Here is a 26,860-nt window from a genome sequence, read left to right as displayed (position 1 = left end):
AAATCTAGGTGATTTGCCCTAAGCTCTTATAGTCACTGACTGCAGCTGTGGATATCAACCTGGTCTGCTACATCTATGTCTAATTTCCTGGAGAATTTCTCATGATTCATGTGCCCTTTCATTATTTCTTCTTCTTTTTTTATTTTTTTTACTTTACAATATTGTATTGGTTTTGCCATACATTGACATGAGTCAATGTACACCACAGGTGTACATGAGTTCCCAACCCTGAACCCCTCTCCCACCTCCCTCCCCATATCATCTCTCTGGGTCATCCCAGTGCACCAGCCCCAAGCATCCTGTATCCTGTATCAAACCTAGACTAGTGATTCGTTTCTTACATGATTAGTATTCTTATATTGCTTCTTTTCTGTGCTTAAACTTTGAAAATTTTCAAATATATGAGAAAGTATAAGGATAAGATTATAAAACCTCTGTGTATCCCTCACTCAGTTTCTTCAGTTATCAACTCATCTTTAACTTTGTTTTGTCTCACTGCCCACTCACTCCTACCCCATCAAGAGTATTTTAATGTTATGTATTTCAATATGTACCTTTATAAGATAAGGACTCAAAAACACAGAGGGAGTTGGGTTTTAAGGTACCACTAGAAGTTCACAGGCAGAGACTGCTATCAGACCCTGAAGAAGAGTCTATAGGTGAGAGATGGGCTAAGTGACTTGTACTAGAGAAGGTTTCACTTCCCAGCTTGCTGAGCGAAGATCCCAGGCCCACAGTATTACAAGTGTGTACTTATTAGTGGAGCATATCATGTACCATTTTAACAGAGACTCACCCAAGAGGTGTGAGGTGATCTCAAGTCGGGGGTGAATGCTGGGCATCAGGGGCTATCAGAAAAGTTGCAAGTAGCCATTTAGAAGCAGGCATCTCCATGCCAAACAGGCAACTGAAGATCCTGAGTGCAAACCTCTATGGGACCCACAAAAGGGCCTGACTCAAAAAAGAGTCAGTCAGTTTTAAACATTTTCAATACTCAGAGGGTATCAATGTTAAGTTAGCTAGATGATAAATGTTTAACTCAACATCAAAAAGCTAAGATCATGGCATCTGGTCCCATCACTTCCTGGCTAACAGATAAGGAAAAAGTGGAAACAGTGACAGATTTTATTTTCTTAGGCTCCAAAATCACTGTGGCTGGTGACTACAGCTGTGAAATTAAGACACTTGCTCTTTGGAAGAAAAATTTTGACAAACTTAGACACCATATTAAAAAGCAGAGACATCATATTGCTGATAAACGTCCATAATCAAAGCTGTGGTTTTTCCAGTCGTCATGTATGGATGTGAGAGTTGGACCATAAAGAAGGCTGAGTGCCAAAGAATTGACGCTTTCGAATTGTGGTGCTGGAGAAGACTCTTGATACTTCCTTGGACAGCAAAGAGGTCAAACCAGTCAATCCTAAAGAAAATCAACCCTGAATATTCATTGGAAGGACTGATGCTGAAGCTAAAGCTCCAATACTTTGACTACCTGATGCAACGAGCTGACTCATTGGAAAAGACTCTGCTGCTGGGAAAGATTGAAGGCACGGGGAGAATGGGATGATGGGAGAGAAGGGGATGACAGAGGATATGATGGTTGGATGGCATCACCAACTCAATGGACATGAGTTTGAGCAAACTCTGGGAGATAGTAGAGGACAGGGAAGCCTGGCAGTTCATGGATTCACAGAGTTGGACATGACTTAGCGACTGAACAACAACATATGTTCTTAGTTCTGGGAAACCTCTTCTGTTCTGTATAGCTCCTCTCTCTCAACTCCAGGCCCCAAGATCAATCCTGGAACACTGGGGACTTCATAGTTAGTGGAGGAGGAGAGATCAAAGCAGAAAAATAATGCAAAACCAATCATATTTTTCTCCAACACAGATTTCTCAGCTTGAAACTGACTCAAACTGAAGGAAGGAAGAAGGTTTCAGAAGGATTTGAGATTGCATTGGACTGGACTGGAATGTTTCATATATGAAAGTAATCAGAAAAGCTATGTCATCTACCTTGGGTTTCATCCAGGATCTGAAAAAAAATTATTTGACAGCATGAGTTTAACTGGGAATGGGTTAGGAAGACTAAATTTCCTCTCTTGCACCTGCTGAGTCCAGCTCACTTGGTAAACAGATTACAGTAATAAGGATAATTGTACATTATTAATGATACATTGATAATGATGGTGATGAATAGCTAACATTTATCAAGTATTTGCAACCTGCTAGGTACTCTTCTAAGCATTTTATCTGTTTTAACCCCTCAGCTGGAGATTCATATGGAGCTGATTCCTCCCTAGGAGAGGGAGCTCTGATAACTGGATTGTAAGACTTTCTGAGTCTCACTGGAAGATAAAATCACATATGCTGAAAAATCATTATCACCTAATAGTTACTGAACACACTTAACAAGCATTTCACATGCATTATTTCATTTACTACTTTAACAGCACTATGAAATAATTACTCATTTCATCCATTTTTTACATAAGTAAATTGAGGTTCAGAGGAATGAAGTCAATTTACCTTGTGACAGGTCTAGGCTGGGAATCTGGTGCTGTGAGACCTCAGTGTCTTGCTTTTTACTATTACCCTACATCTGAAGCCAGGACTACTGCTCACCTATTTTCTCTTCTTGAAAATGAATACATCTATTATAAGGAGCAAGAAATTGTCCTGTTCAAGCAAAATTAAAAGTTGGTCAGTTTGAACATTGTAAAACACTTTGGGTACTAATTAATAATACAATTAGTTCCTTCCCTTGTCCCAAGCACTCAACTTTAGCATGGAAAAACAAGAATACAGAAAATGGCTCAAATGAACTGTCAGCGTGTATCTCGGCAAATATAGGAAAAACAAGAGCCAGGGCCAACTGTTCATTTCTGACCCCCTAGAGTCCTCCTGATCCTCTCAAATCTTCTTCCTCTCCACTTTATTTCATTGTTGTTCTTAAAATGAATTCCAAAACCCAAGAGAGGGATAAGGCTCTTACCAAGAAGAGAAAGAAAAGGCTATGCTGTTACGGTTCAGTGTATTCTGAACTCTTGAAATTTGGGGCCTATTTATACTTCAAGACAAACAGAGATCATGTTAACAATAGCAGATGTTGTGAGGGGAGGATAGAGTTTATTACAGGCAGACCTATGTGGGGTCAGAAGCAATAGGCTCTTCCTGGGGAGGAAGTCGGATGGGCAGCTGCAAGGCTCGAAAGGGCTCATGATTGTATTACAGTCCAGACTTAGAGCACAGTGTGTTGCCCAGGTCTGTGGTTGGATACACGTGCAGCTTTGCTACCCCCTACTCAATTTTCTCGTTGGTCTCAGGCGTTACATCCAAGACTGCGTAGGTGGCTCAGATGCAAGGAAAACCTCTAACTGTTTTGAAGGGGCTAGGAGACAACTCATATTTGCAAATATGATTGGAAGCATTTATCTTTCCTTCCCCTTCTACATCTTCTAAATATTAGCATTTAATAAAATACACATTTCTTTCATTTATTTTGAACTGCCTCCAAAGCCAGCAAATACCAGAACCTCAAATATTATGATAGGATAGGTTCTTTATTGGTTTGTTTTCTTTTCATTCTTTCTGTTTTTACTGTGTGATTCTTTTTCATTATAAATCCTTATGTTTCCAACTCAAGGAGCCTGACTAATCAGAAGGGCTTCCAGCAGAGGTAGACAAATATTCTCAGTGCAGTCCTGAGACCCTACAGATGCAGATAGCTCTGCTATTCACAGGAAATGAAGAAGGCAGGTCCATCAGAGACAGAGGATTTCCTCTTCAGATAAAGTATGTTAGCTGTTGCATATTAGTGATATAAAGCTCTGGAGGAGAGAGGCAAGATGGTCTAATGATGGGGGAAATGGCCTCCTCTTATCCTGGATGCTGTTGAAAGCAGAACCAGAGACAAAGTTCACACATAGGTTATTTACTTGGGAAATGATCCAGGAACAGAAGCAGGGGATAGAAAGAGTGAAACAAAGGAGGGAAAGCAACTCAAGATATTACAGGAGATGCTTGATCCTCAAGGACTTGTGAAGACCCTTTTGAATTGTTCTCCATTCTCCCCATGGGCAAAAGGAAAAGATACCTGTTCATGTCTCTGATTGGTCAAAACCCTAATCCTGACACTTCCTGGCTGCATGTGTATGAATGCTAAGTGGTTCATCTCGTGGGCAGCATCAGAGAGGCCCAAGGCAGAAGGTAAAACACAGTTTTCTTTTGCATGGAAATGAGACTCACATCAGTGGCTGGAATAAGAGATAACTTGATGTGGTACACACGGATATGCAACAGAGAATTGATTATTATAGGATGGTGGTTGTTCATAGTCAACTGAAATATATGAGATGGTGTTTGAAGTTGTCCTTGACAGGGATGGGTAAGAACACTCCATTGAAAGTAGAAAGGTAGGTCTTTCTTGGGACTGCAATAATAGATTAAAAGTGGTTTTTTTTTTTTTTCCCCCAGTTGTTTCAGCACACATAAGAACATGAATAGATTGGGCATACATACATTGTGGATAACCTGCCTTCAGTATATGAGAGAATAATATTGTTTCTGTGGATCTGTGATTCAGAAATCAAGAGCTAGGCATGGGGAGAGCAGCAGGTGCAACACACACAAACATCAGTTAGTTGTTTCAGTTGTTGAATAAATACAAGTGAGGAATGTGTAGGGGAGGAAAAACATTTACCCATCTGAGGTTCATTGGCTGGAGCCCGACAACATAGACCCACAAAAGACAGATTAACAAGAGAAAAGCAAACATATGTTCATTAATGTGTACATTGTGCCTACACATGGGATTACTTGATGATGAGTAACTCAAAAGAGTGGTTAGAACTTGAGCTTAGACCTTGAACATCTTAGCAAAGAACAGTAATTGCAGAGAAAAGTGACAAGACAAAAGAAAGGGACTTTGAGCTTCCGGAGGTGCTAAATTGTGGGAAGGTAAATATGGGCTTCCCTGGTGGCTCAGAGGTTAAAGCGTCTGCCTGCAGTGTGGGAGATCTGGGTCCGATCCCTGGGTCAGGAAGATCCCCTGGAGAAGGAAATGGCAACCCACTCCAGTATTCTTGCCTGGGGAATCCCATGGACAGAGGGGCTTGGTGGGCTACAGTCCACGGGGTCGCAAAGAGTCAGACACGACTGAGCGACTTCACTTTCACTTTCAAATATATGGAGACGCTAATCGTAGATCAGGGTTACATGGTAATGTTTGTGATGTGGACTTTTCTGGTACCATCTGTAGGCCGATAAGGGTCTAGAGTCTCAAATGACTAACTTCAGTCCTTCCTGGTAGAGAGAGGGAAGGGAGACCCTATTACAAAAGGCAGAGATCTTTTCTTGTATCTGCTATTTCTAAATTGTCTTCAGCTCAAAATAATCAATATGCCAAACTGGGGAGAGGTGGTTTGGCGGGGAGGAAGGGGAAGGCATATCCTGCTACCCTTCAAAAGTTACCTAGAACCACTGTAAAACTTAGATTTACCCACATCCTTATTTTACTTCTGTGATTATAATTAGGGGAAATTACAATGAATTCCTGTGTGTTTGACTGTGGGCATTTAACATTATAAGTGCCATGTGTATCACCTAATAGATTTTTTATCTAAATTTATATTAAGATTAATAAGTTGAAATTTTATCCTTGGAAATTGACAATCTGTGTATGATGCTTCTCTCTATGTAGGCCACAAAGGATAATTTCAGCTCAACAGCACCAGTGATTAAACAGTTTTTCTGCCCATTACACAACACATGTAATTTTCTGTTATTACTGCTGATTGAATTCAGGGCCAACTCAGGCAGAACTGTGAGGTAGGCACCGATTTTCTTTGGTGTTTGCCTTCTCACTTCCCTTTTCTCTTTCAAGCATCTATCTTGGCCTTATTTCCAGTTGTTACTTGGGTATTTTCACTTTAATAGAAAATTGCTGCTAGTAAAAAGCCTTTAAGGTCCAACTAAATAAATCTTTCCTGGTGGACTTTTAGATGGAAATGGGGCCCTATGAGAGAGACATTTTCTGGAGAAGGGCAGCCATCAGTGTGCAATGGGTGTTGCACGCCTGTCATGTTGGATTGTGAGGAGCAAGTCTGAGACAAGGTCTCTACTTGTGTCTTCAAACTGTTCTTGAGGCCCTTGACCCTGTATCCCTCTGTGACTCCATCTGTGTCTGCTTCATCTCTTCATAGTCAAACTTCTTGAAGGAAAAGTGCCCTGAATGACTCTTCCTTACGTCTTATTCAGTCTCTCCCACTGCACCGTGGCTGGTTTCCTCTTTTCTTCACTTAAATTGCACTGGCCAACATCAGTGATTGCAAATTACTGGGTGTTTTTTCCTTATCTGTATAGTCTCTGAAGAATTTGACTGAGTCTGCTCCCTGATTCTTCAAATCACGTCCTGCTTTGGTTTCCAAGGCCATGTGCTTTCCTGGTTCTCCAACTTCTCAGTAGTAGAGTACTGAAAGGGGTCAGGGCCAGGGTGGGAATGAATTTCCTTAATTCTTGTAATGAATATTCAAGCCCCTTTCTGACCTTCCTGCTAGTATGAGTCTTTTAAAAAAAAAAAGTTTGGAATTTCCATTGCCCTAGCCATTGCCTCCTTCTCGTATTCTCCATCTGAGTCCTCTTCTCCTCATTCCACCAGTGTTAGTGATCTTTAAAGTTTTGCCATTAACCATCTTCTTTTCCTCTTTTCCCTCTCTTTATCTTATTAGTGCCCTGGCCTTCAACTCTTAGGTCCCAAATCTTGACCCTTATTTCAGATTCACCCCTAACTTCCACATCTGCATACCCAACTATCTGTTAGACATCTCCATTCTACCTATGTTAGAATGCCTTATTTTCAGCCCTCCATCTCTTATAAGTCTCCCAAATTACTAGTCTAGTCATTTTTGCTGCTTCACCCTCTCAGCCCCTTCTTTCTTGCAGTCACAATGACTTGCCAAATACATTAAAGTTGATAAATTCATCCTCTTTTCCATTATATCCCTACTGCCTTGGTGTGAGCCTTTATCTGAGCTATAGCAGTGAATTCTGTTCTCTCTCTCCCTACTCTTTGTTATTGTTGTTCAGTCGCTAAGTCATTCCCAACTCTTCGCGACTCCATGGACTATAGCCTGCCAGGCTCTTCTATCCATGGGATTCTCCAGGCAAGAATACTGGATTGCATTGCCATTTCCTTCTCCAGGGGATCTTCTTGACTCAGGGATTGAACCTGTGTCTCCTGCATTTTTCCTACTCTCAGTTCAGTTCAGTTGCTCAGTTGTGTCTGACTCTTTGCGACCCCATAAATCGCAGCACACCAGGCCTCCCTGTCCATCACCATCTCCCGGAGTTCACTCAGACTCACGTCCATCAAGTCGGTGATGCCATCCAGCCATCTCATCCTCTGTCGTCCCCTTCTCCTGCGCCCAATCCCTCCCAGCATCAGAGTCTTTTCCAATGAGTCAACTCTTCCCTTGAGGTGGCCAAAGTACTGGAATTTCAGCTTTAGCATCATTCCTTCCAGAGAAATCCCAGGACTGATCTCATTCAGAATGGACTGGTTGGATCTCCTTGCAGTCCAAGGGACTCTCAAGAGTCTTCTCCAACACCACAGTTCAAAAGCATCAGTTCTTCAGCGCTCATCCTTCTTCACAGTCCAACTCTCACATCCATACATGACCACTGGAAAAACCATAGCCTTGACTAGATGGACCTTAGTCGGCAAAGTAATGTCTCTGCTTTTGAATATGCTATCTAGGTTGGTCATAACTTTTCTTCCAAGGAGTAAGAGTCTTTTAATTTCATGGCTGCAATCACCATCTGCAGTGATTTTGGAGCCCCTAAAGATAAAGTCTGACACTGTTTCCACTGTTTCCCCATCTATTTCCCATGAAGTGATGGGGCTGGATGTCATGATCTACATTTTCCGAATGTTGAGCTTTAAGCCAACTTTTTCACTCTCCTCTTTCACTTTCATCAATAATTCTATGAATGCAATCTACTCACAGAAGACATACTCCTTCTAAAATGCAAATCTGATTACATAAACATCAGCATAAAGCTTTTAACTGGTCTCCCTTTATTTTATAAAATAAAATCTCAATTCATTAGCACAATATCTGATAGGCTTTGTGATAGAACCACCCCTTACAAGGCCAGTCCTCCTTTTAGGCCATCACATCCCTCCACAGTACAATTAAACATTCCATGTTGCTTGAAGCCTCTGTACCTTTGGACAGTATGTTCTTCTGAATCATTATCTTAATTTCATCAGTGAAATGAAGGGATTGTGGATACACTTCCTTTTTACAGGTATTGATTGATGGATGTGAATATCAGGGGAAGGACAAAGAAGGGCAGAAGATGTATCATGTCTCATCTGGTTCCTACTGCCTCTCATTAGTATTAGCAGGACTGACAGAACTTTCTGAGGTAGAAATACCTTCTTGGAAATGTACTAGGAACCTTTCAAACTAGGATCATTAGAGTAGAGTTATGAATAGCCTATGCCCCTCAGAAACAGCAGAGCATCTTCTAAACCCTTGTATTTGTGTTTATAGCCCGATAAGCTTTCGGGGAATTAAAACCGAAGGTGGACCTTTGGTGTAATGTGGGGAGATGCCAAAGTCATCATCTAATTGATATCTGAAGACAAAAAGTTATGAACCTTTTTGTGGTTCATTCTCCAGCCAGGTTGCCACATTTTAGGTCATGGTTCACCACCAGCCTCCTCAGGAGAGAGAGACCTAAGAATTTGGTTTCCTTATGAATTTATAAAATATGTGAGTAGTTTGGGTGTTTATTGCCTATTGTATATTGCATTAGTTTGAAAGGTAAAAAATAATATGGGTGTTTTCTCCCTTCTTTCTTCTACCTTGGATTTGTATTGAATAATCTGGAGTTTTATTGTTGTAAATTCTCATTTTAATTCTTGAGATGGCTAGGGAACTGGAACTTTCAAATAAACAGAACCTTAAGTCTCAGAATAAAAAAAAGTTATTGTAACAGATGTAGTAAAAACATAAATAAAATACTTGATTGTGTCCTCATTGTCCCTTTCAAGTCAGGAAAATTACCTGAAATGCCTGTTTATAAAGCTATACAGTGAAAATAGACCAGAATGGTCATTCAGAAGGGATACAGGGATTCTTCATTAAATACCACAAAGATCCATTTTGCTAATATTTCAAGAAGAGAAATATAAAATTTTTAGAGAAACTTTCAACAGCATTTTCCTAAGTCCTCTCTCTGTGTTTATGTAGCACTTTAAACAAATGTTTATGTAGCACTACTATATGTGTATATACATATATATACACACACACGTTTATTGCAGACATGATACATGCCATTATTGTACTTTGTCCATTTGTCTTTCTGCTCTTTAATTTTAGTGCTTTGAGGGCAGGAGACCATTTTTCTTTGCATCCTCATCACCTACCACAAATTCAGGAGAATTATAGTAAATCATATTTAATTGAAGGCAACTCCAAACGAAAAATGGATTTCTGATAATTCCAAGTCCCAGAGAAAGTTTGGTACATTCCCTGTCATTTATTGAGGTCTTAGAAAATAAAATTTACGGCGATAACTTCTGTTAATTACATTGTCCAAGGTAAGGTAAATTGGATACAAGTTTTGAATTTCATCCATAAGTTTGTGGAAATTTATTTTTTCTCTTATTAAACAGGTATGTATATAATATCTTCAACTTTGCCAAAAATGTCATCTCTTACAAGAAATGTTTGCTGCCCACTGTTCTATAAAATACTTTATATGTTTAAGGAATCAATGGCTTATAAAAATTTTTCTAATGCAACTTTTTAACACTAGCCTGAATATTAAAATTGTGAGTTCTGCTTCTCACCTATAGCTATGTCTGACCTTCTTATGTACCTTACTTGACTGAGCATAGGGCTGAATGCAGAATGGATTTTTAGTAAAAAGTGCTTAATTGATTTAGGTGTATGGTCACAAATAAATGCTAGACTCTTCAGACCGACTTAACTCTCTGCTATACATTAGCTAGAAGCTGGAGAAATCTGTCAAGAACTTGAGGTGATAATTCACACAGCTTAAGAGGTGGCTGCAAATTAATATGTCAGGCCAATAGGCTGATTGTTAGTTAATTATAATTTAATATTTTCAAACTGCAGCATTATTTCAAACTGCAGTGACACCAACCATAAAAATATTTTAAAAGATCCCAAAAGTAGGTAACCACACAAAAAAGGAATTATATAGAGTGAAATTAAAATCCAGAGTTAATATCTTGGTTAGTTAGGTGTTTTAGTCAAACTTTTATTTTTCTCTTTTGGTTACTGGGAAGTCCTTCCTAATTTCACTTACTAAAAGGGTACATTTTCAGCTGCCTTGATGAGGTGGGTTGCATTGTAAATCCTGCCTAAATGTAGTTGAAATAAACCAGTCAAGAATTTAACCTCTGTTTGACAAACTAATTGGCTAGGGGTTTAAAACCATCAGTTATGTAGTAAAACTGTATGCCATCAATTAGGGTGAACTGATTATGTTCTTTTGGCTTCATGTCTGAGGAATCTTGTTAGCAGTTGAACTCTCTTTGTGACTTGCTCAACTCTGAGAAAATGACTCAGCCTTTTGTATAAGCATGAGGTTTTCAATTCCCTGCAAATTTCACAGGGCTTTCAGGTAATGGGCTGCATTTTACTGAAGGGAGTGATGTCAAGTGCACATGGAAAGAATGGTTCTGGCATATTATTCTTTCCTTCAGTTCAGTTCAGTTCAGATCAGTCACTCAGTCGTGTCTGACTCTTTGCGACCCCATGAATTGCAGCATGCCAGACCTCCCTGTCCATCACCAACTCCCGGAGTTCACTCAGACTCACGTCCATCGAGTCGGTGATGCCATCCAGCCATCTCATCCTGTCGTACCCTTCTCCTCCTGCCCCCAATCCCTCCCAGCATCAGAGTCTTTTCCAATGAGTCAACTCTTCACATGAGGTGGCCAAAGTACTGGAGTTTCAGCTTTAGAATCATTCCTTCCAAAGAAATCCCAGGGCTGATTTCATTCAGAATGGACTGGTTGGATCTCCTTGCAGTCCAAGGGACTCTTAAGAGCCTTCTCCAACACCACAGTTCAAAAGTGAATCACAAATGAACTCTTCATGTCTGATTTCTTCTCTGGACAACCCAGCTGAGGGGGTGGGATGTGCAGCGAGATAGGAGTCCTTCATGGGCTACTGTCTTCCCCTGAAAAACTCCAGATATAATCCAGAGTCAGTGATCCAGAGGACTTAGAGAATAAGAATTTAGAGAATTGAAATAGAGAATTAGAGAATAAGGACTTAGAGCATAAGAATGTGATCCTTATTAATGACATGAAAACTGGGAATCTGGACAAGACAGAATTCAAAGTGAGAAGGAAGGATATGGAGCCTGGGAACATCCTTCAGCCAGAGAGGAGAATTGAGTTTTAGCTGTTGATAACACCCAGACGCTCCCTCCATTTATCAAAAGAGGCTTGATATTTTAAAGTACCATTCATTGTTTTTTGTTTGCAGTCTAGATCTGCTTTTTCCAGAAATTTGAAACTGGAGGTCTTTGTTCAGTCATCACAATTCATATTATATTTTAGGTTCTAGTTTGTACTATCTCAGAACACTTGGGGATTTTATTATTTGCTATGAAATCAGAATTAAAGCATATTTGACATTTTCTAATTGTGCTTCCTATGAGTGAGTACCTGGCAATGATCAAGCTAAGGTCAAGTTATAAAACATCCCCAGCTAATATACCCTATGCATATCTTTAAATTGAATAATTACTCAGATAATTAATTACTATTTTTGTGTGTATGTGTACATAAACACCTCCTGAGTACAGAAGCCCAATCAGTTCTATTCATGACTATTCCTAGGATAATAATTCTCACTGAATATTTGTTTGTTGATCTAATGAGTGTGTTTCTGATTCTCGTAACAGCATGGTGCACATTTTTATAGTTGTTGTAGATACAAAAAGAATTAAATAAGTAGCTCAGAGCTATTGCAGCTCCCTGACCAATGTTATAATACAATTTTGGAGGCTCTTATAGTATTGAATAAAACATTTTGTTATGGTTTCAAATGTTTGATATCTGAGTACTTTGTACAAAACACTTTATTGGAAAATAATGCTATTTCTCAATTGGAGTGCTAAAATGTATTACAATAGTTGATAAAGATTTTTAAAGAAAGTCACTCTAGAACTCTTAAAACTGTCAACCAATGATATCAAGTGTTAGTGAGAATGAGGAGCAACTGGAACTCTTCATACATTGCTTGTAGGAGTACAAAATTATATAGATACTCTGAAAATAGCTTGGAAGTTTCTTATAAAATTATATATATGTACTTAACATGTGCGTGTGTGCATGCTAGGTCACTTCAGTATGTCCAGCTCTTTGCGACCCTAAGGACTGTAGCGTGCCAGTCTCCTCTGTTCATGGGATTCTCCAGGCAAGAATACTAGAGTGGGTTTCCACGCCCTCCTCCAAGGGATCCTTCTGGTGCAGGGATCAAACCCATATCTCCTGTGTCTCCTACATTGGCAGGCAGGTTCTTTACCAGTAGCACCACCTGGGAAGCCCATATACTCAAAATGTGCTCCAGAAATCTTGTTTATGGTTATTTACTCTAGAGAAATGAAAACTCTATGTTTTCTCTAAAATATATGTTTCATGTTCACTCTAAAACTTGGAGACATATTGTTACCAAATGCAAGTTCCTGTGCCCAACACACAGTGGGGTCAAACAAACTAAAATGTCAGAGTTTGGATCAGAGGAAGGTTTATTGCAGGGAATAGGGAGGGGTAGAAGAATGAGTAGCTCATACGGGAAAAGCCCCAAACTCCTTAAATGGTTTCAGCAAAGCATTTTTTTAAAATTTTTTATTATTTTATTTTATTTTTTATTTTTACCTTATTTTACTTTACAATACTGTATTGGTTTTGCCATACATTGACATGAATCCACTATGGGTGTATACAAGCTCCCAATCCTGAATCCCCCTCCCACCTCCCACCCCATATCATCTCTCTGGATCATCCCCAGGCACCAGCCCCAAGCATCCTGTATCCTATATCGAACGTAGACTGGCATTTCGTTTCTTACATGATAGTATACATGTTTCAATGCCATTCTCCCAAATCATCCCACCCTCTCCCTCTCCCTCAGAGTCCAAAGTCCATTCTATACTTCTGTGTCTCCTTTGCTGTCTCGAATACAGGGTCATCATTACTATCTTTCTAAATTCCATATATATGTGTCAGTATACTGTATTGGTGGAAACTATAAGTAAGGTGAAAAGACAGCCTTCTGAATGGGAGAAAACAATAGCAAATGAAGCAACTGACAAACAACTAATCTCAAAAATATACAAGCAATGTATGCAGCTCAACTCCAGAAAAATAAATGACCCAATAAAAAAATGGTCCAAAGAACTAAATAGGCATTTCTCCAAAGAAGACATACGGATGGCTAACAAACACATGAAAAGATGCTCAACATCACTCATTATCAGAGAAATGCAAATCAAAACCACAATGAGGTACCATTTCACACCAGTCAGAATGGCTGCGATCCAAAAGTCTACAAGCAATAAATGCTGGAGAGGATGTGGAGAAAAGGGAACCTTCTTATACTGTTGGTGGGAATGCAAACTAGTACAGCCACTATGGAAAACAGTGTGGAGATTCCTTTAAAAACTGTAAATAGAACTGCCTTATGACCCAGCAATCCCACTGCTGGGCATACACACCAAGGAAACTAGAATTGAAAGAGACACGTGTACCCCAATGTTCATTGCAGCACTGTTTATAATAGCCAGGACATGGAAACAACCTAGATGTCCATCAGCAGATGAATGGATAAGAAAGCTGTGGTACATATACACAATAGAGTATTACTCAGCCATTAAAAAGAATACATTTGAATCAGTTCTAATGAGATGGATGAAACTGAAGCTGATTATACAGAGTGAAGCAAAGCACTTTTAAAGGCAGGGTGAGGAAGGGGCATGGCTGTGTGTTGTGCTTAGTAGCTCAGTCATGTCTGGCTTTTTGAGACCCTATGAACTGTAGCCCGCCAGGCTCCTCTGTCCATGGGATTCTCCAGGCAAGAATACTGGGGTGGGTTGCCATTCCTTCTCCTGGGGGTCTTCCCAACCCAGGGATGGAACTCAGGACTCCTGCATTGCAGGTGGTTTCTTTACAGTCGGAGCCATCAGGGAAGCCCAGGGCATGGTTAATTGCTGTAAACTTCTTAAGATTGGATCACTTATTCTAGCAGCTGTCCACATAGGTCAAATCATGATGTTCCTGTAAATCTCCAATACATCAACTATTCTCTGTTCTGCAACCTTTTATCTTTATATGAATGGACTCTATAGGTCAGAACCTTCAGAATGGGCTATCCTGTGTATTTTAGGCCCCGGGCAACATTCTATTACAAAAGAAGCAGAGTCAGCATGACTAAGCAAAGATGGAGTCAGATGTGTTCTTTCCTATTAAAAACTGTTCAGAGCAGCTTTATTGGTGATTGTCAGAAGCTGGAAAAAACACCGTATCCTTTAAGAGGGGCCTGGATAAACAAGCTCTGGTATATCCATGCAGTAGAATACTGTTGTTGTTCAATCCTTAAGGTCCTCCCAACTCTTTGTCAGGCTCCTGTGTCTATGAAATTTTCCAGGCAAGAATATTGGAGTGGGTCTCCATTTCCTACTCCAGGGGATCTTCCTGACCCAAGTCTCTTCCTGCATCTCTTGCGTTCCTGCATTGGCTGGCAGATTCTTTACCACTGGTGCCACCTAGGAAGTAGAATACTACTCAGATAAAAGTTCGAACTGTTGGTACATATTCGAATCAATACAGGCAAGATGGATGATTCTCAAAGACATGTGGAGTGAAAGAAGTCAGTACGAAAAGGCTACTTTATCTATGATTTCAGTTCAGTTCAGTCGCTCAGTCGTGTCTGACTCTTTGCGACCCCATGATTCACAGCATGCCAGGCCTCCCTGTTCATCACCATCTGCCAGAGTTTACTCAGACTCACGTCCATCGAGTCCAGGATGCCATCCAGCCATCCCATCTTCGGTCGTCCCCTTCTCCTCCTGCCCCCAATCCCTCCCAGCATCAGAGTCTTTTCCAATGAGTCAAGTCTTCTCATGAGGTGGCCAAAGTACTGCAGTTTCAGCTTTAGCATCATTCCTTCCAAAGAAATCCCAGGTTGATCTCCTTCAGAATGGACTGGTTGGATCTCCTTGCAGTCCAAGGGACTCTCAAGCGTCTTCTCCAACACACAGTTCAAAAGTATCAATTCTTCGGCGCTCAGCCTTCTTCACAGTCCAACTCTCACATTCATACATGACCACTGGAAAAACCATAGCCTTGGCTAAACGGACCTTAATCGGCAAAGTAATGTCTCTGCTTTTGAATATACTATCTAGGTTGGTCATAACTTTTCTTCCAAGGAGTCTTTTAATTTCATGGCTACAATCACCATCTGCAGTGATTTTGGAGCCCCCCAAAATAAAGTCTGACACTGTTTCCACTGTTTCCCCATCTATTTCCCATGAAGTGATGGGACCAGATGCCATGATCTTCATTTTCTGAATGTTGAGCTTTAAGCCAACTTTTTTGCTCTCCTCTCTCACTTTCATCAAGAGGCTTTTTAGTTCTTCTTCACTTTCTGCCATAAGGGTGATGTCATCTGCATATCTGAGGTGATTGATATTTCTCCTGGCAATCTTGATTCCAGCTTGTGTTTCTTCCAGTCCAGCGTTTCTCATGATGTACTCTGCATAGAATTTAAATAAGCAGGCTGACAATATACAGCCTTGACATACTCCTTTTCCTATTTGAAACCAGTCTGTTGTTCCATGTCCAGTTCTAACTGTTGCTTCCTGACCTGCATACAGATTTCAACTATGTGATATTTTGCAAAGGGAAAAACTGTAAAGACAATGAAAAAGTCAGTGATTGCCAGAGATCTGGGTGTGGTGAGAATGGTATTATAATGGGGTAGCACAGGGAATTTTAGAGCATCATTGAGTTGCTTTGTATGCTAATTGTGAAGGGAGTTACACAGATCTATATATTGTTGAATTCCATAGGCTCCTGCACCAAAAGAAAAAGAATTGCTGTATGATAATTTTAAAAAGAGCATAATGAAACTCTCAGTCAATACTATTTAAGCAATTGTGTAAGCAACCAACAGAGGCTTACTTACAATCAAGTAGTATCTTCTTACTTACATACAAGTGATATCTTCACAGGCACGTCTCAACTGGAGACCCTGGGTTTGAATGCCATGATCTAATTGTCTGAATGATGGAAAGGTAGAAGAGTCCACGATAGTATATTTTTTGCAAAAGAAATAAAATAGTGTTACCAAAAAGGAAACTCTCCTATACTTATTCAAAAAGCAGAGTTGTGAGATCTTGTTTGAAGCCATCACTTTATTGTCCAGTTATGTAGATATTTCCCTGTGGTGCTTATTCTGGCATTAATTAATATAACAGAACCTGAAAGAAAGATTAGAAATGTGTTATGTTAGAAATAGCCTTGCTTTAAGGGACATGCATATTGATATGCCAGGAAAACTTAGACGGTTTTCTCACCACTGAGGGTTTTTTTTTTTTTTTTTTTACCCAGTCTGTAGTCCAATGGAAACCACATATTTATTAAATGATTGATGTTTGTGCTCCTCAGGAACCATGGGAATTACCATTCGAGATCAGATCATTAGTTTGCCTAGTCTAACATCTTGCTTCTGGCTTAGGTAATTATCTGATGCTTTTGAGGGGCATTTAAATCTTTCTTATAAAGCACTTGACCATTGTTTCACATTGTGTTGATTCTCACTGTTGAGATGTGGATGAGAAACTTGCACTGAAGTTTCTTTTAGTACAGGTAAGTTCATTTTCAAAATAAAATTTTATTTTGGCCATTTTGATGGTACTGGTTAGATCCCAAATGATAAGAAATGCTGTGATATACTTGCTCTAATTCTCAAAGATTTTAGTTTTCTATTCCACCCAAAAAGCCTCTTAATGAAAGTGAAAGAGGAGAATGAAAAAGTTGGTTTAAAGCTCAACATTCAGAAAACTAAGATCATGGCATCTGATCCCATCACTTCATGGCAAATAGATGGGGAAACAGTGGAAACAGTGGCAGACTTTATTTTGGGGGGCTCCAAAATCACTGCAGATGGTGAATGCAGCCATGAAATTAAAAGATGGTTACTCCTTGGAAGGAAAGTTATGACCAACCTAGATAGCATATTCAAAAGCAGAGATATTACTTTGCCAACAAAGTTCCGTCTAGTCAAGGCTATGGTTTTTCCAGTGGCCATGTATGGATGTGGGAGTTGGACTGTGAAGAAAGCTGAGCGCCAAAGAATTGATACTTTTGAACTGTGGTGTTGGAGAAGACTCTTGAGAGTCCTTTAGACTGCAAGGAGATCCAACCAATCCATCCTAACAGAGACCAGTCTTGGGTATTCATTGGAAGGACTGATGCTGAGGCTGAAACTGCAGTACTTTGGCCACCTCATGCGAAGAGTTGACTCATTGGAAAAGACCCTGATGCCAGGAGGGATTGGGGGCAAGAGGAAAGGGGATGACAGAGGATGAGATGGCTGGATGATATCACCGACTCAATGCACATAAGTTTGAGTGAACTCCAGGAGTTGGTGATGGACAGGGAAGCCTGGCGTGCTGTGATTCATGGGGTCACAGAGTTGGACACGACTGAGCGACTGCACCATATTGACTCTATAAAGAGCAGAAGTTGTATTTTTAGGATCAAACACAGTGCCTTGAACATGGTAGATGCAGAGGATATATTGAGGGATTTTCACAAGGGACCCTCAAATCAGGCTCCAGGCACAAAGGGAGGATATTTGTTACTGTAATCAGGCAAGTTGCAAAGCCGTGTTAATCGACCACAAATTTCGTGATACACTTTACAGTTGTTTCATAGCATGTTTGATTAGGCACACATGCAAAGCGGTTTATTAAGAGGATTATTACTAGTACCATTTTCTTTTTAACCATGAGACTAAACATTGTTTTCCTCTCTTCTCTGTTATAGATAGTGTTCAAGGATTGGTCATCAGTTTTTCCTCATCTTGCACAATCAGTGGCTCACAATTTAGGGAGCACATGTCCCATCAGCTAGGGTTCTGTTGCGTGCCCTGACAGTTCTTTGCTTCACCTCTAACTTCTGGTTTGCTAATCCTCCCTTTAGCTATTCGATCTCAAAGTTGAGAGGTTTTAGAGCAGAAAAATTCTGTTGATTGGTCTCTCTCTTTATTCTAGATCTTGAAAATAAAGTTTTTACAATGTGGTAGTAAATAGTAGGGTATCTGGACTAAGAGATGATTGTACATAGTGGGTTGTCCAGGGAAAGTGCACAGGGGACAGGATTGGATATCTCAGTCTTTGGTTTGGGTGATTTTTGTCCAAAAAAGTTTTGCTTCATTGACTGGTAGTTGTGATGGCCTGTGTTGCTCCTGAGAACTCACTTTCTAAAATTTTCAGTCCCATTTCCCCCTTTTTGTGGGGATCAGTAATAGGTCTATGAGCTATAGACCAAGAAGCATCCTTGGCCAACTTGGTGTCTGTCTGTCACTGCCAAATCCTTAAAGCAGGACTGAATTCAGATTCACTTCAGAGTGCTATGAGTTTGCAGACTGGGGAAGACCCCTTTCTAAAAATCGAAGCACTACTTGCTGCTTGCTGCTTGTAATTCTTTTACATGAAGATAGACTTTCAAATCCACTAATGAGTTTAAAAGTTCAACTTGTAAGTATGAACTGTGAGTGCCAACTTGTTAGAACAAATTTTCACCAAAATTCAAATGAGGATAGTCAATTTCTTTTTCTTCTTCTGTAAGAGTAGTGAATAGTTTTGGGAGCCCAGAAGTGGTAGAGTTTTGTTTTGTTTTGTTTTTGCTTTAAGAACCAGAAATACGATCAAAGGCAAAATTTTATTCCTTCAAAATTTGACTTTGAGTTTGTGCCATTTTTCTTCTACTTTTCATATCCAGATGTACAACAGATAGTGGAGCAGGGAAGAGCAGGGATTAAGATTTCTGTTCTAGAATTAACTGTTATCTAATAGAATCCCATACACGTTAAAGTCTCTACAAAACTTATAAATTTATAACTAATATATTTCTCAGAGATAGTCATATAAACTCATATTGTTATTTTGAAGCTATGATATCAAATAGCTATTAGTTATCATTTTTACAACCTATGAAAAAAATGTTCCCCAAATCAATTAGCTTCAACATCATTTCAATCTGAAGAATTATAGAAATGAATCCTGAAAATAGGTCTAACAGGTCAAGCTTATTTCTTAATCACTACCAATTTAATAGATTATGAAATCAGGATTTCATTTTATATATTTTGTCTCCTTTTTTTTCTTCTGCTTTTAATTTTTTTGGCAAGCTGGCATTCTTTATGTTTCAGAAATAACAGTATTAAATGCTATGGAGAAAGGTTAGAGAGTTGACATTGAGGTTGCATTATAAAGACAAGTTAAAAGCTTTAATTTATACTTGAGAATAACAAGATATGAAAGGATTTTGTGAAAATCCTTTGTTCATTAGATAATGTTTATTTAACAAGAAATGAGTGTTTTCAGTAAGATTAAACTGAGGATTTTATTAGAAAGACTTTAAGAAGTGAGGTCTCTGTTCTTTATACCCTGCTGATTTAAAGAAATATTACTAAATACTTTTAAGTCTATTTTTATTCAGTTCTGTCTGCTTGTTATTGGTTATAATAGACTTAGAACCTTAAAAGCTTATTCTTTTATTCTTCATTTTTTGTTTTAAAATTTTGGCAAGATTGTTTTCCTTGTGCTTGTTGTTATTCAAAGGCCCCAGCTGAGTCCTAATTCTTCTGTAGCCAGGGCTGTTGGAAGAAGACATGATATTGCCAGTCAGTGGGGAAGCTGGTAGCTGGGACATCTCTTTAGTCACAATGTGGTTGTACAGCTGAATTGTCCTTTGTGCATCAGAAGTGATGGGACTATACCTCCTGGTTTGCCGAGAACAACCTAAGTTCAAACTTGCTGTCCCAGTGTAAATGTAATACATCCACTCTCAAAAGTATCTTGGTTTAAACAATAAAGTATATGGTTACCATCAACTTAAAGGCTATATGGAGAAAATGATAATTGGATCAAGTGTTTTATTTTTTGATGGTAGTGGGAGTGTGTGGCTTATGAAAAAAAATTCAATAAAATGAGATGATCAATAAAATGAGATGAGTAATAAAAAGAATGTAGAAGAGTTTTATGGAAACTGAGAAAGAAAATATTTCCAGACATTGCTGTAAAATGACAAGCCAAAACAGGGAGAGGGAGAAAAGATAAAAGTAAGCATCGTAGCAGCAGGGCTATGATTATTAAGACAAAGCCAAGTGTTTCAGTGATGGTGTTAGGAGGGTAAGGATGCACAGGGACCAGCACTTAATATTACTTTAAGAAACCCAATAAAATGCTTAAATAGCTGGAGAGGTCAAGGACTTGGGCTTTGGAACAGACTGTCCTGTGTTCAGTTTCTTTAAGTTATTTAAAGATGGAAAAGATGCTTAGACCATATGTGTCTCATTTCCCTCATCTGTAAAATGGGAGTAATAGCAGATCAGTTCAGTCACTCAGTCGTGTCTGACTCCTTGTGACCCCGTGAATCGCAGCACGACAGGCCTCCCTGTCCATCACCAACTCCCAGAGTTCACTCAAACTCACGTCCATCGAGTCAGTGATGCCATCCAGCTATCTCATCCTCTGTCGTCCCCTTCTCCTCCTGCCCCCAATCCCTCCCAGCATCAGAGTCTCTTCCAGTGAGTCAACTCTTCACATGAGGTGGCCAAAGTACTGGAGTTTCAGCTTTAGCATGAGTCCTTCCAAAGAAATCCCAGAACTGATCTCCTTTAGAGTGAACTGGTTGGATCTCCTTGCAGTCCAAGGGACTCGCAAGAGTCTTCTCCAACACCACAATTCAAAAGCATCAATTCTTTGGCACTCAGCTTTCTTCACAATCCAATTCTCACATTCATACATGATGACTGGAAAAACCGTAGCCTTGACTAGATGGACCTTTGCTGGCAAAATAATGTCTGCTTTTCAATATGCTATCTAGGTTGGTCATAACTTTCCTTCCAAAGAGTAAGCACCTCTTAATTTCATGTCTGCAGTCACCATCTGCAGTGATTTTGGAGTCCCGAAAAAATAAAGTCTGACACTCTTTCCACTGTTTCCCCATCTGTTTCCCGTGAAGTGATGGGACCAGATGCCACGATCTTCGTTTTCTGAATGTTGAGCTTTAAGCCAACTTTTTCACTCTCCTCTTTCACTTTCATCAAGAGGCTTTTGAGTTCCTCTTCACTTTCTGCCATTAGGGTGGCATCATCTGCATATCTGAGGTGATTGATATTTATCCCGGCAATCTTGATTCCAGCTTGTGCTTCTTCCAGCCCAGCGTTTCTCATGATGTACTCTGCATATAAGTTAAATAAGCAGGGTGACAATATACAGCCTTGACGTACTCCTTTTCCTATTTGGAACCAGTCTGTTGTTCCATGTCCAGTTCTAACTGTTGCTTCCTGACCTGCATATAGGTTTCTCAAGAGGCGGGTCAGGTGGTCTGGTATTCCTATCTCTTTCAGGATTTTCCACAGTTTATTGTGATCCACACAGTCAAAGGCTTTGGCATAGTCAGTAAAGCAGAAATAGATGTTTTTCTGGAACTCTCTTGCTTTTTCGATGACCCAGCAGATGTTGGCAATTTGATCTCTGGTTCCTCTGCCTTTTCTAAAACCAGCTTGAACATCTGGAAGTTCATGTATTGCTGAAGCCTGGCTTGGAGAATTTTGAGCATTACTTTGCTAGCGTCTGAGATGAGTGCAATGGTGCGGTAGTTTGAGCATTCTTTGGCATTGCCTTTCTTTGGGATTGGAATGAAAACTGACCTTTTCCAGTCCTGTGGCCATTGCTGAGTTTTCCAAATTTGCTGGCATATTGAGTGCAGCACTTTCACAGCATCATCTTTCAGGATTTGAAATAGCTCAACTGGAATGCCATCACCTCCACTAGCTTTGTTCATAGTGATGCTTTCTAAGGCCCACTTGACTTCACATTCCAGGATGTCTGGCTCTAGGCGAGTGATCACACCATCGTGATTATCTGGGTCATGAAGATCTTTTTTGTACAGTTCTTCTGTGTATTCTTGCCACCTCTTAGTCATTGTGAAATTTAAATGTTAATGCTTGTAAAGCAGTTAAAGTGGTATGGATTATACTGTTAGCACTCACTGCATGTAGTCTGCCATTATTATTATTGCAAATATTTTCAACACAAAGGAAGGGGTGGCTTTACACTGTCATTAAGTGCCTTAAATGAAGCTGTACATATGTCTGCTGAAGGCAGCATCACACACTGAGCAGCTCTGCAGCCAGCTTGGCTGGATGGGAATCCTGTCTCTATCATGTATTTGTTCAGCAAATTTCTGGACTTTTCTTTAGTCTCCACATGTTTAGATGAAGATGAAAATAGTATAGACCTTTTAGGTTTATTATTATGATTAGACTTGCTACAATCCTTGTAAAACCATTCCCTACAGTCTTGGGCATATGGTCAAGGCTTCAACCTATAGAATAACTTAGAAGTTATTCTATTGGAACCTCTCCTTATGGACTTACATATGTGATGTGGGATAAATAAGTTATGGACTTTCTGAGTTTCTTAGCTCTAATTATTCTTAGTAAAAGGTAATGAGTATGTGGTTCATACTGAGGCATAGAGTGGCTATAGAAGAGTGGGTGTGTTTGATGTGTGTATAATGCTTTGAAAGAGAGGGTAACTGACTCAGTTCTTTTGTAAAAATGATGAGTTTGGGGTCCATTACCACATCAATCAGTCTCTCTCTCCATTTCTCTCTCTCATGTTCTGTTTGTATGTGACCTTATCCAAGGGGCATATGTGTTATGAGATGAAGATCAAGAACTGAACCCTGAAGAACACCTTCACTTAAAGTGTTGGATAAAGGACCCTCCCCCTGCCACCCCCATAAGCAGCAGCAGTTGAGGAGAAACAGGGGTAAGAAGAGCAGGAGATAATGATATCCTAGCAATTAGGGCAAAAGAATATTTCAAGAAAAACTATAACAAATGCTATCATGAAGCCAACTATGATTAAATTAGAAAAAAGCAACTGGATCTTAGAACTGGAACTGAGGCTTAGGCTTCTCCTAACGTCCCTGAGAACAGTATCCATAGAATGAATGGGACAAAATGTAGATTTTGGTGGATTTGAGACCCATCAAAAAGATGAGAAAAATTAATAAGTAACATAAAATAAAAATAATATCTTAAAATTATCTTTCCAATGAATTTGAGAGTAAATGGAAAGATAAGAAGGTGGGATACTTACACGTGCTTCCAGGTGAAGAGAAGATGTTTGAAGATCCAAGAGACAAGCAGCAGTTGATGAGGCTAGTTTATGACTTCCAAGGAGGAGCCAGGGCTGAGGTCGCCAGTGTAGACATTAGCTTGGGAAAGAGGGAAGATACCTGTTTCTTTGAGTTGGATGCAAAGGAGAGAGAGAAGAGTGACTATTTTCAAATGTTAGTGGTAAATGTGGGAGAGATTTATTTGTGAAGTCAGTGACTTGGTCATGAAGGTGGGAGGATGGGGAAAGCTAAAGCCTTCACTGGAAGAGAACTTTAACTAGAGGTGAGTGGAGAAGGGAAAAGTGATTTGTTAATACTGCAGGCTCAGTTGAGGTTGGAGATAAAATATTTGTGACAGCACCAAATGATACAGGTCTCTTATAAAAGCTTTTATTTGTTTTTTACGCTTGTAGTATATATTTTTATTTTTTCTTCCAATCTTATTGAGATAGAATTGTTTTTAACTTTTTAAAAAAAACAGCACTGTTTTTAACTTTAAGATGTACAGCATAATGATTTGACTTACATATTTCATGAAATGATTGTTACAGTAAGTTAAGGAGCATCCATCATCTCATATAGATACAAAGTTCAAGAAACAGAAAAACCTTTTGTCTTGTAATGAGAAATCTTAGTATTTACTCTCTTAGAAACTTTCATATATAATGTACAGAAGTGTTCATTATATTTGCCAAGTAGTACATTAGATGTCTGGTACTTATTTATCAGATAACTGGAAGTTTGTACTTTTTGATGGCCTTCAGTCAGTTCCCCTCCTTCCATCCCTTGCCTCTGGTAACCACAAACCTAATCTCTTTTTCTATGAGTATTTATTTTTGAAGTATAATTGGACTGCTATACTATGTTAGTTCCTATTATTACAACATAGTGACTTTTTCCCTATACATTTCAAAAACCATCACCTCAATAAGTCTAGTTACAATATGTTACCACAAAGAGGTCACTTAAATTGACTATATTCCCTACATGGTACATTTCATGACTCGTTTATTTTGCAACTGGAAGTTTCTTTTAATTTTTTTTAATTATGTGCTTTTCTATAGAATTCTTAAACTTGCCAAGAGCCAAGGTGGTGAACATTGATACATAGCTTTGTCATGGATGGGGATTGTATACGTGGGCAGGGGAGAAGAGTGAGTAAGGAGATATTGGGAGGACTGAAAATATTGATGATAGGGTCAAAGAGCTGATGGGGATGGAGGAAACATTAGGTGAAGAATGGAAGGAAGTGAGGAGAAGGTAAAGAACCAAGACTCAACTTTCATTGAGGATTAATTGCGGCAGGAATACAAACACAAGACTTTGCTTGTTTGTTTGTTTTTCTGAGGCAGGAGGTTTGGCTGGAGAGACTAGCTTCCTTTCTAAGATGCCAGAGTATGGTCATTTGAGGGGGTGCTAGCATGATGTCTGAGTGATAAAATCATTTTTGATGTGAACATTGAAAGGGATCTTTATTTAACCTAATCTCACTTTTTTCTTTTTGAGTCATCCATATTTGCTACAACTTTTAAAGCAGATTGTGACCTGAGCAGTACATTTCCATTAACAAAACTTGATCTCAGTTACTTTTCAAACTTCTTTACAACATTCCTAGGTAAGCTTATAATTTCCCTCCTCTAAACAATTCTTTTCTTTGGAAGACAAGTCCTATGTATGGGTAGTGACTCCTATTAAGTTGGTTCAGTTTAACATACTAATTTCGAGAGGCCTGGCACATGGAGTCGATAACTATAGAAGACGGAAGGTTTAAAAAGTAGATCCCAGAAGATGAAAAGTTGCTTTAACATTTAAAAATCTGTGTGGCATGATAACTACTTAAGGAGAAGATAAGATTTTTTCTACAGAGTATGATATTGTGATACTTTAGGCACTATAGGAGAACTAGTTTTTTTCTTTTCCAGTCTCACGTTGGCTTATTTTAACAGATGAAAGTAGCATTTATTATAAGGTGTATGTAACATATATTAGCTTCATGGCCCAAAGTGTTGAGTTATCAAGCAGATTCTTTTAGTGGACCAAATCTTTGTCACTCTAGTATTCTGAAGTGTATTCCTTGATGTTTAAGTGAAAAATAATCTCATTTTTAAGAAGGTCAATTTGAAATTCTAAGAGAATGTTTAAGAAATGTGTATTTTAGCAAAACAAGGAACCCAGACCCCCTTTGTTCTCAAAATGGAGCTATGTTTAATAAACCACACTGTTATATACTTGAAACATGGAAGTATTGATTTCCTCAGTAAAAATGGAAACACTCTTATAAAATGACTTTCAATTGTGCTTAGAAATTAACAAATCAATGTTTTCTGCACACTTCATCAGATAAATCCATGGTGTCAAATCCTGACCAATGGCTGGTATGTCAGAGAGAAAATGTAATCCAGGTGACATGTGACATAAAAAAGTCACATTGCCTCACACCAGCCCTCACTTGAGTCTAGCTAATTAGTAGCACTTTTTGATTAATTCAAGTGGATGGCCCTCAAGGCCATATTTGTAGAACTCAGACTGAGAGTTACCCTCTGTGTTCTGATTTAAAATGTTTTGGGTATTAATTCACATAGTTTGAAAATATGAAAAGAATTTCAGGGTCACTTTGGATATTACCAAGTTGAACCTTGACTGATGTATTCATTATAAGCTCACCCACTACTTGTTTTACAGATAACACAAATAACATCCGGTTATAGCAAGATCTTTGGACTAAGATGTTAGTTGCGTTTCTCGTTGTTTAGTTGCTAAGTTGTGTCCGACTCTTTGTGACCCCATGGACTGTAGCCCACCAGGCTCCTCTGTCCATGGGATTTCCCAGGCAAGGATACCAGAGTGGATTGCCATTTCCTCCTTCAGGGGATCTTCCCAACCTAGGGACTGAACCCACATCTCCTGCATTGGCAGGTGGGTTCTTTACCACTGAGCCACCTGGGAAGCCCCAGTTGAGTTACATAAGTGTAAAATGAGACTAAGATTCTTGCCTTCATGGAGCTTACTTTCCATAGACAAGATACTAAATGATCCCAGTAAAGCATATGTGAATTATCTACTAAGTTAGGAAGTGAGAAATGCCATGGACAAAATGTTAAAATGCAGAACATCATAAGAGGCAACAGGAGCATGTGTGAGGATAGCATGATCAAGGTGGGCTTCATGGAGGGGGAAATGTGAGCAAAGTGAAAAAAGGTATAGAAATAGGTCACATGACTAGCCTGGGAGAGAAGCGGAGAGATTGCCTTGTCGGAGGATCTGAAGAGGGTGGATGGTCTGACCAGAGAGACAGAGAGGAAGATGATCAGAAGATGAGGTCAGACCTAAGGCACCTTGTTTTTATATTTTTGCAAAGAAGTCCAGCTTTTCATGTGGTTT

At 39.3% G+C, this 26,860-nt stretch overlaps 1 protein-coding gene across 5 annotated transcripts in view; it reads left to right on the top strand.

Annotated features, from left to right (window-relative positions):
- The window catches only part of PKHD1 (PKHD1 ciliary IPT domain containing fibrocystin/polyductin), a 456,884-nt gene that overhangs the window by 354,870 nt on the left and 75,154 nt on the right, over positions 1–26,860 (top strand). The window contains exon 61 of one of the 5 annotated variants that reach the window (XM_069562810.1): positions 1,892–3,500. The exons of the other annotated variants lie outside the window; for them this stretch is intronic. Within the exon in view, the coding sequence (XP_069418911.1) occupies positions 1,892–1,905 (14 nt within the window). The 3' untranslated portion in view covers positions 1,906–3,500. Of the gene's footprint in view, positions 1–1,891; positions 3,501–26,860 lie in introns of those variants that run through there. 5 annotated transcript variants of the gene reach the window in all.

This window comes from Ovis canadensis, chromosome 20 (genome assembly GCF_042477335.2).
Source record: "Ovis canadensis isolate MfBH-ARS-UI-01 breed Bighorn chromosome 20, ARS-UI_OviCan_v2, whole genome shotgun sequence".
Lineage (NCBI taxonomy): Eukaryota > Metazoa > Chordata > Mammalia > Artiodactyla > Bovidae > Ovis > Ovis canadensis.
Note: the sequence above shows the minus strand (reverse complement) of the source record. Positions and strands in the feature narration are given on the sequence as shown.